The sequence below is a fragment of the Sorex fumeus genome, unplaced genomic scaffold (genome assembly GCF_029834395.1).
Source record: "Sorex fumeus unplaced genomic scaffold, SorFum_2.1 ptg000050l, whole genome shotgun sequence".
NCBI lineage: Eukaryota > Metazoa > Chordata > Mammalia > Eulipotyphla > Soricidae > Sorex > Sorex fumeus.
In genome coordinates this window covers 2,024,758-2,037,115 of record NW_026606107.1, presented here as the reverse complement: position 1 = coordinate 2,037,115, position 12,358 = coordinate 2,024,758, and the positions used below count along the sequence as shown (strand labels likewise).

General features: G+C 38.9%; 1 protein-coding gene across 1 annotated transcript in view; it reads left to right on the top strand.

Moving 5' to 3' along the window:
• The window catches only part of CENPI (centromere protein I), a 74,909-nt gene that overhangs the window by 21,096 nt on the left and 41,455 nt on the right, over positions 1-12,358 (top strand). The window contains exons 5-8 of the mRNA XM_056124196.1: positions 5,210-5,258; positions 5,541-5,587; positions 11,589-11,678; positions 11,991-12,119. Of these exons, the coding sequence (XP_055980171.1) occupies positions 5,210-5,258; positions 5,541-5,587; positions 11,589-11,678; positions 11,991-12,119 (315 nt within the window). The remainder of the gene's footprint in view (positions 1-5,209; positions 5,259-5,540; positions 5,588-11,588; positions 11,679-11,990; positions 12,120-12,358) is intronic.

Here is a 12,358-nt window from a genome sequence, read left to right as displayed (position 1 = left end):
GCAGGATGTCACCCAACAACAAAAACAACAACACCCCCCAAAAAAACAACAAAGTCCCTTTGCTCAGATTTTAATTCGGCTGTCTTTTTATTCTTGGGGTATAGGCATTTTCTTATGTTTAGAGATAAAGTCATATGTATATATGTATATATATATATATACATACATATATATACACACATACACACACACTTTGTCTGAGAGGTACATCTAGCTGAAATTGCTTTAAATTGATCTTTTCATTTCAGGTTTTCTAGGTTATACTACTTGTGTAAATTCTAAACTATGCAGGATTCATAGGGCAAGTTTGTGTTTAAGTTTCTTGGTAGAGGCTTTATTTTCCTTTCACCCAACCCCAGCAGGCAAGTTGTTCTTCAGAGCAACAGAATTTGTTTTTGTTTCATAGCCATGTAGTTAGGGCATACCTCTTAGGGGAAGTCCCAATATTCTAGTAGTTTCCCTTATGTGTTCTACACTTTAGATAATCCCTAAGCTTTTATCATCTGCCTAGATTGCCCTTATCTTTCTGTGAGACTATTAAAGCCAGAAGTTCAACATTTTAATGTTTGGGAGAAAGCTTATTATATATTCAGTATTCCCACTTAAGTGTTGTTTTAGGAAACTACAGATTCTTTTGTTTCATGTCAGCTTATAAATATACTTAAACAGTTGGATACAATATAAAAAACATCCCTAGTTGGCAAAAAAAGCAAGTAAGATCACTCCAGGGTATCTTAAATATATAGTATTTCTTCAATTTCTAATCAAGTCGTTGGAAACAACACCAGTAAGATAAAAAGTCAATGTGATTTGTTGATACAGACATTAAAGTTTAGCATGATACTGCAATTAGGAATAGAAGAGAAGCTGAGTTAGATTCCTAAGTTCTCAGTGAATTTTGAGAAGTTGCTGCAAAAGTAGTAAATAGGGTGAAGGTAAGTTAGAGATTATGTGGTTGGGTGAACTAAGGCTCAGAAGAAATCTTTTTTTTTCTATAAAGGAAGAAGGAAGTGTCTCTTTTTTATTGTTACTTATTTTTGTTTTTATTTTTTATTTTTTTTAACAGTTGTAGACTTAAAATTTTTGTGCTTGGGTTTCAATTATACAATGATCAAATAACTATCCATTCACCAGTGCCCATTTCCTACCACCACGGATCCAAGTATCCCTCCCACCCCCCATCCCCCCATCCCACCCTGCCTCTATGGCAGGGCATACCCGTTTGCTCCCTCTCTCTCCTTTTGGGTGTTGTGGTTTGCAAAAGAGGCATTGAGTGGCAATCATGTTTGGTATATAGTCTACTTTCAGCTTGCTTCTCCCATCCTGAGAGGATCCTCCCAACACCCTTTATTTGGTGCTCCCTTCTCTGTCTGAGCTCCCTTTTCCCCTAGCATGTGTAGCTGTCCTCCAAGCCATGGAGCATACCTCCTGGTACTAATCTCGGCCATTCTTGGGTGTTAGTCTCCTATTTTGTTACTTTATGTTCCCCAGATGAATGCAGTCTTTCTATGTCTATTCCTCTCTTTCTGACTCATTTTGCTTAACATGATACTTTCCTTGTAGTACCACTAATATGTAAATTTCATGACTTCATCTTTTCTAACCGCTGCATAGTACTCCATTGTGAAAATGTACCAAAGTTTCTTTAACCAGTCATCTGTTCTCGGGCACTCAGGTTTTTTCCATATTCTGGCTATGGTAAAGAGTGTTGCAATGAACAAACAAGTGCAGATGTCACTTCGACTATACTTTTTTGCCTCTCTTGGATATATTCCCAGGAGTGTTATTGCTGGTTCAAATGGGAGCTCAGTTTCTAATTTTTTTTTTTTTTTTTTGCTTTTTGGGTCATACCTGGTGATGCACAGGGGTTACTCCTGGCTCTGCACTCAGGAGTTACTCCTGGCGGTGCTCAGGGGACCATATGGGATGCTGGAAATCAAACCTGGGTCGGATGGTGCAAGGCAAACGCCCTTCCCGCTGTGCTATCTCTCCAGCCCCTCAATTTCTAATTTTTTGAGAAACGTCCATACTGTTTTCCAAAAGGGCTGAAACAGTCGGCATTCCCACCAGCAGTGAACAAATCCGAATGGCTAAAAGGCACATGAGAAAATGCTCTACATCATTAATCATCAGGGAGATACAGATCAAAACCACAATGAGATATCATTTCACACCACAGAGACTGGCCCACATCCACAAGAACAAAAGCAACCGGTGCTGGTGCGGATGTGGCGAGAAAGAGACCCTCCTTCACTGGTGGTGGGAAGAAGTGTCTCTTGACCTTAAAGTCTAGAGAAAAAGTAAAGACTGTGCATCCCTCCTGTTGCCTTGTGGTACACAGGAGTGGTTGAATGAATAGTCAGTGATTGAATTTCCCTTAGCTTTTACTTCTCTCTTAATATCATATTGTTTCTCTATATAAATGGTGTAAATTGTAGTATAAGTGATTTTTACATTTAAGTATATTTATAAAGTATACTTATAAAGAATTGAGAATAATAACACTTGTACTCCATTTTACTATAATCGCTCAATAGACTGAGTTTTTCCAGGCAAGGACTGAGCTTTTATAACCCAAGTATTTAGTCATGGTATTCATGACATACAAACCTCGAACTTCCAGGACTTGGGGAGATAGCTCAGGTGCCAGACCCTGAGCTGAGCTTAGTCACTATATACCACTGAGCTTGCCCCAATTGCCCTGGAACACTGCCAGGCCTGAATAATGCAGCATTGCTAGGACTGCCCTTCTCACAGTGCCTCTCTCTGTGGTCCCTAAAAAATCAATTACTTGAGAGTAGACCTTTTTGTTTGCTTTATTTATCGCTCAATAAGTATTTGTTTCATAAGTGAATGAACAAATAGGAGCTACTCATAAATGTTTGTTAAACCAGTTGCAGGGCTGGAGCAGTAGCACAGCGGTAGGGCATTTGCCTTGTACGCAGCCAACATGGCAGACCCGAGTTCGATTCCTCCGCCCCTCTCGGAGAGCCCGACAAGCTACCGAGAGTATCTCGCCCACACAGCAGAGCCTGGCAAGCTACCCGTGATGTATTCGATATGCCAAACACAGTAACAACAATATCTCCAATGGAGACGTTACTGGGCCCGCTCGAGCAAATCGAGCAAATCAGTTGCAAATATTTGTTGAACTGGAGTAGTTTTCATGATACTGATTAGAAAGTTGCTTCCTCAGTTGGCAGGAAGAGTAGGGGCCCTTCCTTTTTAAAATTTTTTTCTATCATTTGAAAACAAATATACAAGAGAATCTTGTGAACATACTTCCAGGAAGAAAAGCAATATGGAAAATATGGAATGCTACACTTCATTTGATTTTAGAGGTGCTGAGGATTGGACTGAAGATTGCTGACCTTTATTTAGACTTTAAGGTTTAGAGTTTTTACTACTAAAATGCAGTTTTTTAAAAGAAAACAAATTGCCTACTTCCATTAAATAATTGACATTTCAGTTTTCTGGCATGTAGAATAAGAGTTGAGGAACTTTTTCCTAATGCGGTAGTTGGTTAATACTTAAATTTAAGGGTCAAGGCCATAGCTTTTGTCACAATGATTCAGCTTGGATGTAGCTAGAAGGCAACCATACACCATCTTTAAATCAGGATGTCAGTGACCCATGGAACAGTAAATATAAAAACAGATGGACCATAGTTTGCTGACTCCTAATCTAGAAAAAACTTCAACAAGTGAACATTCAAAATGGGACCCTAATTCACTAATTATTTTTCAGTGTGTGCAATTTGCAGCTGAGAACTCAATAGTTAATTAAATTGTTATAGCCAATTCATTAGGTTATTAAGATAATTAAAATGATAATTTTTGAGATCAAATGACATGAAGAAGTGCTTTTAAGTGAGAAATTTGGAAAAAAGCTTTAAAATTGTATCTTTTTGGAGGTAAGATGGATGCTGATAATCAAATGCAGGGCTTAATACAAGCAAAATACGTTCCCTCTACTGAGCTTATATCCCTATCTCCCTAAGTTTGTATCTTTTATTTTGTGTGTGTGTGTGTGTGTGTGTGTGTGGTAGGGGTTGCACATCTGACTGTGCTCAGGACTTATGCCTAGCTTTGTGCTCAGGGATCATTCCAGGCAGTACATGGGAGACCATATATACTGCCAGGGATAGAACAGAGCTTGAGCACATACAAGGCCAGGGCCTTCACCTTTTTCTATCTTTCTGGCCTCTGAGTTTGTAGGAACACATGAAGGAATACATAAAATTTTGTTATGTAGGAGATCTGATAGGCAAATCTTTTTTTTTCCTAAGTGCAGTATTTTTTTAATTGAAACACTGTGAGAGCAGTTACAAAGTTTTCGGTTTAAGTCTTGGTCATACAGTGAAAAAACACCCGACCCTTCACCAGTGCACATTTTCCACCACCAAAAACCACAGTCTCCCCTGCATCCCAAGCCCTCCCCTTACCTGTGTGGCAGATGATTTCCGTGTTACTCTCTCTCATACTTTGGGTTTTTTTTTTTTTGCTTTTTGGGTCACACCCAGCTATGCACAGGGGTTCCTCCTGGCTCTGCACTCAGGAATTACTCCTGGCGGTGCTTAGGGGACCATATGGGATGCTGGGAATGGAACCCAGGTCAGCCGCGTGCAAGGAAAATGCCCTACCCGCTGTGCTATCACTCCAGCCCCCCTCTACTTTGATTACATTCAGTATTTCGACACCAAACCTACCATTATTATTTGGGATTTTACCCCAACACTCAGATCTGCCAAAAAGGCAACATTAGACAATTTGTTTTCTATTGCTACTTATGAATTGCATGTGATGACGCACAGCCACTATTGTGGAATTTTGGAATTCTAAAGTTTCATAATTAAATCTGGAGGGATTTCTGCCAAAAGCCGCTGTGTTCTGAGCTTTGTTTCTGAGTCTCTGGGATCATGGCCCATAAGCAGCTCAATCAGTAGCCAGAGGAGGGCTCATTCGTGGGCAGCAACTCGGGGTCTCCTAAGTGCAGTATTTTTATATTAAAAATAATTTTTAAATGGCATTCAAACTAAAAATATTGTTTATAAATCCCTACTGTATTGCATGAAAAGGAGAAACTTTGTGAAACTGTTGTTCTGAAATCCTGAAGCATTTTTGCTTAAGGAGTAAAAGATAGATTATGGGTCAAATTGCTGTTAAAAATATGTCACTCATTTTTTTAAAAAAAAATTTTATTTTAACAGTGCCCTTATGTCTGCCATTTGTTATATTTACTTACCAAAAAGGAGAATGGTGAGTATTTTCATTCTAGTTGTATTTTCTTCATTCTATGGAGTTAGTATTTGTATTATCCTTTATGAAATATAAATAACTATTAACATTAGTATAATGAGATATTACTTTGTAATTGCTGCTTTTAGCACTTTTATCTAAGACCATCTTGCTTAATGGCTTAACTGAATAGAATATTTTTATTGATGTGTTATCCAAGAAGGCTATATTAATTATGAACGATATGGTTTCCTTTTATTCTGAATCAGATGCATAATACTTTTTTTTACAAACCTTTCTTAGTTAAACCATTTCGTGTGCGAAAAGTGCTTGATCTGCAGGCCAAAATGGTGAGTACTTTAAAAACTGACTAATGTATTATGTGCTATATATTGAACTATGCTTTTGGAAATGGAAAGTCAATGGGGACATAATCTTTAAGATTGTAACATGAATTTAGCCTATACAAGAAATGTCAGCAAAATTTTTAAAAAATGAGAATTGGCTCAGGGTCAAGGAGGAGTATTCACCAACTGAGGAGAAATTTTAAGTGATGAATAGCATTTAAATAGGTTAAGATGGGATAGAAGGGTACTCCTGGTAGAGAGAAAAATGAGCAAAGACATGTAGATGTTACATAGCAGAAATTGTTACGGGATCTGGGTTTTTATAGCTGGAAAGTGAGTGTAGGGGAATGGTAAAACTGAGGGTGCATGTGATATAGGAAAGTATTCTTTTCTGGTTTCTTAAACTTCAGTATATTCCCTGACTCTCATATCTTATAGCTCTCTGTTAGTTTACCTAAGTGTGTGAAGCTTTGAGTTTAAAACATATGAAGGTATAGTGCCTTTAACTGCTTAAGCCTACAAAATCTTGCAAAAGGCTTTCAAATTTATGAAAATACAAACATGTGTGCACATTTCATGCTTCACAATTGTGAGATTTCTTGTTAGTGCAGTTCAATGCTTGTTCTTTTTTATAGTTTCCTGTTTTGATTCCCTGGATACAATATGTTCTCTGAGCAAATTGAAGATATTAATGATAATGCTTTTGCCCAAATTGAGTTCTTTTTCATATTATTAAGAACTTGTACATTTTCCACATAACAATAAAACATCAGCACTATAATTCTTAGAATAATCAAGATTGTGCTTATTTTTATTAATGAAAACAATAGTGTATGTTCTAGTTTAAAAATAACTAAAGTCGAGACTGGAGCAACAGTACAGTGGCTAGGATGCTTGATTTGCATGCAGCCAACCTGAGTTCAAGGCTTGGCATCCTATATGGTTCTCTGAGCTCCACCAGAGAAATTCCTGAGTACAGAGCCAGGAGTGATCCCTGAGTACTGCTGGGTGTTGCCCGAAAACTAAGGAAATGTATGGTGGAGGGAGATAGCTCAAACAATTGAAGTGCTTGCTTTGCCTACAGGAGGTCCTGAGTAGATCCCTGGCACCAAAATTTACTCCAAGTACCATTTGGAGTAGCCTCTGAGCACCATACAGGAATAGCCCCTGAGCACTGTGGTTAGTGGCCTCCAACAAAGCAAAACAAAGAGTAATTTAGTACGTAATGGTCAAAATTTTAAAACTCAGTCATTACTTGTGTGACTTCATTATTAATATTTTATATAGTGTGTTATCAGACTGGGCTGGAGCAATAGCACAGCAGGTAGGGCGTTTGCCTTGCATGCGGCTGACCCGGATTCAATTCCTCCGACCCTCTGGGAGAGCCTGGCAAGCTACCAAGAGTATCCCGCTCGCACAGCAGAGCCTGGCAAGCTCCCCGTGGTATATTTGACATGCCAAAAATAGTAACAAGTCTCACAATGGAGACGTTACGAGTGCCCGCTGGAGCAAATCGATGAATAATGGGAGGACAGTGACAGTAACAGTTCTCAAACCATTCTGTTATCAACATCCATTTATAAAGAACATTAAGAACATTGTTTTGCTTAGCAATATTTTGGTGAATTTTGGCCAAGTCTGACAATATCAAAGCAAAAAGACCTACAGCAACCATGCTGACATATATAACCAAACATGTGTAATAGTACTAGGCAATTCAGCCCATGCAAGAAAATACATTGACTTCATTTATGATACCTGCAGAGACCTGTATCCTTTCTATATCTCTCTATTCTGTTGAAGGACTTAAAATGCATATATGTATATTTTTTCTCGTGCTCCATTGTCCTTTATTTAAAAAGACATGTTCAGGGTCAGAAGGATAGTACAGTGAGTAGGGCATTTGCCTTGCATGCAGCCAATCCGGATTCAATCCCGGGCATCCCATGGTCCCTTGAATCCGCCAGGAGATTCCTTAGCACAGAGCCAGGAGTAACCCCTGAGCACCACTGGGTGTTGCCCAAACCCCACCCCACTGGTGTTGCCCAAACCCCACCCCACCCTCAAAAAACCAAGAAAAAAAACAAACAAGTTTAAAGATAAGAATTCATATGAAGACTTTCAAGACAGCAAAACAAATCATTGGAGCTCTTCTAAGCAAGGGTCCAAATGGCTATAGACATTGCACAACCTAACGATGGCTGACTCTGTGGGGGGATATTTTAATAGGTTGTTGATTTTTTTAAGATGGATGTGAATGCTTCAGAAAGTAGAAAAGATTGAGAAAAATGAGCACAGTTACAGCTGACCTCTTTACAAAATGCCTATCTTTTTCTGGTGGCTAGTATGAATGGTGGGAGGTGGCGCAGCTCTATGGTTTATGTACCATTTATATCCTGTTGCTCCAGCCTTGTGCTATCGCTCCAGTGATAGCACAGCGGTAGGGAGTTTGCCTTGCGCCCGGCCAGCCTGGCCGAGTCGGGTTCAATTCCTCCGTCCCTCTTGGAGAGCCCGGCAAGCTACCAAGAGTATCTCGCCTGCACGGCAAAGCCTGGCAAGCTCCCCATGACATATTCTATATGCCAAACACAGTAACAAGTCTCACAACGGAGACATTACTGGGCCCACTTGAGCAAATTGATGAACAACGGGAGGACAGTGCTACAGTGCTATATCCTGTTGAGAGCACTCTTTGGCATAGGAGAAGGGAGGCAGGGCTCATTTTTAGGCTTATTGAGTATGATTTATTGAATTCTCCTGTGTGGCTCTGTTACGAATTGTTTCCCTCCCTGTTCCATGCTTTGTTTTTGTTTCCTCATGGTTTCTTTAGTTTGCTTCTTTCTTGTGGTGGAGGCTTTTCTCAAATATTTGGTAAACCTTGTTTGCTCATAGTTTATAATAAAGCTCTAAAATGGTGTTTGGAAATTTGTGTGTGTGAGTTGGACTTGTTCATTATAGAATCTTATTTATCATTGGGAAACTCCCCCTGTTACTATGCCACTTTGTAGGAAGGAATTATGTCTCCTGTTCAAGAGTTTTGTTAGTCTGACTTCTCCAGAGAAGCAACCAATAAGATGTGTGTTATATATGTTTTCATATAAGTAATAGATTAACTTGATTGAACATTGGCAAGTTCAAAAGATAAAGATGCAGTATAGTTCAGCAGGCTAGAGACTCAGAAGAGCTGATATTTCACCTACGTGCCAAGGCAAGGCACTCTGCTGGAAAATTCACTATAGCTGGGGTTATGTCATCTTTTTGTTTTCTATAGGCCCTCAACTGGTTGAGTCCCATTTTATATTATAGAGGGTAACCTGCTTTGCTTGAAGTCTATCTATTTAAATATGAATCTCTCCAAGACACCCTCACAGAATCACCAAGACTAATTATCTGAACATTCCATGACCCAGACAAGGTGAAACATAAAATAACCATACTAGGGATGTAGTACTGCACTGTAGCCCTGTCCTCCTGTTGTTCATAGATTTGCTCGAGCGGGCACCAGTAACGTCTCCATTGTGAGACTTCTTGTCACTGGTGTTGGCATATCAAATACGCCACGGGGAGCTTGCCAGGTTCTGCCGTGCGGGCGGGATACTCTCAATGGCTTGCCAGGCTCTCCGAGAGGGATGGAGGAATCAAACCTGGGTCGGCCCCTTGCAAGGCAAACACTCTACCTTCTGTGCTATCTCTGCAGCCCATCAAAGGGATGTTAACCTGCATATTAGCATTCTACAATATGGAAAGGAGTGAGGAAAGGTCCTTCAGCTCTGCCTGTAGTCTGAGTCCAGCATCATCTTCAGAATGGAAGCCTAGTATTTGCCAATCCAGTTAAGGAATTTTGGGTTCTAACTGCTTCTTATGTAGGTTTTCAACCAATATTCCTGTTTGCTGCCTTTTAAAAAAAATTTTATTAGTGAAACACCATGAAGTACAGTTGTAGACTTACAAATTTTTGTGCTTGGGTTTCAGTTATACAATGATCGAGTACCCATTCCTCCACCAGTGCCCATTCTCCACCACCAATGATCCCAGTATCCCTCCCACCCCCTCATCACCCCCATTCCACCCCGCCTCTGTGTCAGGACATTCCCTTTTGTTCTCTCTCTCCTTTTGGGTGCTGTGGTTTGCAAAAGTCATTGAGTGGCAATCATGTTCTGTCTATAGTCTACTTTCTTGCTGCCTTTTTTGTACCCCACTTTTCAGAGATATCCTGTTTCTCAAATTCCCCAGCTTTTGTAGGCGTTCTTAAGTATGAATCTGCTTCTCTTGAGACCTTACCTTTGTTTTGTTTTCTCTGTTGTACTAAGTTGGCTGCTATGGGTTTGTCCATCTTCATTCCAAAATGATGTTGACATCTCTCTTTTGTCCTTCAGCTGTTTTCTCTTTGAACTTATGCTTTATGTCTTTTTACTCCTTTACTTTTTAGTACAGCCTTGGATGACTCAGTTAAGCATGTTTATTCAACACCATGTTTCGCTAGAAGTTTCCCCCTGTAAAAAAGGAATATGAGCTTTTGGTGGTGAGGCCTTTTGAACAGTATCCAGGGGGCCTGAGGGCACATCTTTATTTGGCCAAACAGACAGGGCTTTTCAATGCTAGGGCTCAAGGATGTAGTATTGTTCAGGCTCTGCAATGCCAGAGAACAATAGGGCCACACCTGGTGGTGCTTGGAGATCCCCAGGGCTATATCTGATAGTTCTGGTTTGTGTGTAGAGTGTAGAAGAATGTTGCTTTTACAAAAAAGTGGGTTCTGTTAGCTTGAAAATTTATTCCGAAGCTCTCAGCTCCCCAATTTTTGTAGTAATTTTGCATATCAGTACCATAAACTCACACTATTGTAACTTCCTAAACTATAATAAAATATCCAAATAATAGAAAATATTGTGATATTTAACGTATTACAATTACAGAGACCAGGAGCTATTTCAACATAAAGTGGGTTTTTGGTTTTTCACAATGCTGTTACAAAATAAGAATACTGTATTTCTAAGCCCCATTTTATGCCTTCCTTCCTTTATATATAGTAGTTGATTCAATGACATTGTAATAAATAACTTACTTAGATCCTTGGAATTCATTTTAGGGATATGATTTTTCTAGATAATCTGATGTAGCAAGCATAGTTACCCAGCAGTAATGGTCTTTGTAATTGTGTGTTTGTTTCTGGTGCCACACTCAGAAGTGCTCAGAGCTTACTCCTGGCTCTTTCTACCTAGTGGTGCTTGAGGTACAAAATGTAGTGCCTGGGATTGAACCTGCGTCAGCTGTGTGCAAGGGAAGTGGCCTACCTGTTGAACTATTGCTTCAGCTCCTTTTTATGAAATTAATGTTCTGGTTAAGGTTTGTTTCAGTTATGTTAAGCTGCTTAACTGCTACATATTGTTAAATTTACTTGTCAATTTTCTAGGAAGTATAATAGTAACATATTTATATTTCCTTTGCTGTTTTCTTGAATTCCCTTTTCTGTCTTTTTACCTTGTTGTCTAAATTAAGAATGTGTAAAATACGAGTCCTGAGTATGCTACCAGTGAAAGTAAACTCATGCTAACCTTATGATTACCCTAAGCCATTGGAGAGAAGAAAGGAGAAACTAACAGGAAGAAATTAAATAGGAAAAAAGATCTTCAAAGAAAAGACCACAGATTGGGGGAGTGTTGTTATATGATAGTTGACTTATCTCCTGGTTTTATTTGGCATCTTCCTACAGCTATAGGATATAAAATGCTTAGAGTTCAGTTACATGTATATTTTGGATGGGATGTTGGATAACACCTGGTGTTATCAGTGCTCAGTGACTGTTCCTGGCTCTGTGCTCAGAACTGACCCCTGGTGGTGCTCAGAGGATTGTAGGAGGTTCTGGGGATTGAACTAAGGTTGGCTGCTTGCAAGGCACATACCTTATCTTTTGCATTAACTCTCTGGCTCCTGGATGTGTAATCTATGTATTTTATGATCACTTCTTTACTGGTCATTGAATCTGGAAACTCTTATTGAATTTCAGGGTATGAAGCCTCATCTCCAGGCTTTGTTGTCACTGTATAAGTACTTTTCTCCTGCTTTGGTTTCTGTGTCTGTGCCTATAAGGAAGAAGGTAAGGGATTAAGGAGCAGTAAGTCATATTGAGAGTGGAATGTTATTTTTTATAACATTAACATCAGTTTAAACAACAGTTTTTAGCTCTTTTTAAGGTCTAGTATGACACTTTCTGGAAAGTTCTTAGACATTGGTACTGTTCTGATTCCTTGGATGTATTTAATAGATTCCTAATGAGAAAAAAAACTAAATGGTTTTATATGGGTAGAAAGTACTTCATAATTAATATGTTTTTTGTTAAGAGTTTTAGACTTTATACTGCTCTCTGGTTTATGGATATCTAGTCACTGTACTTTATCAAAACTTATAGATATATTTTAAGAATTCAGAAAATCTTTGGAAGACAGCTCTACTTGATGTGAGGCAAAGGAATCAGAGACCTTCCCCAGAACCTCTAAATTTGTTATTGGGTTCATCTAATGTCCTTCCAAAACAAAGAGTAAGTACTTAAAACACAGACACCACACGAAGCTTTTACTTTTATTAATTCAAAAACTAATCATTCAGATGCTGGAAGAGAATATAGATATTTAAATATATTTTAATTGCCCAGACATCTATGCAAACCATATTCAAACTCCAAACCACATTCAAACTGCATTTATTGAACTACTTCCACAACTGCTTTTACATTCATGGTTTATAGTATATTTCATACATTGACAGTTTCATTATTGG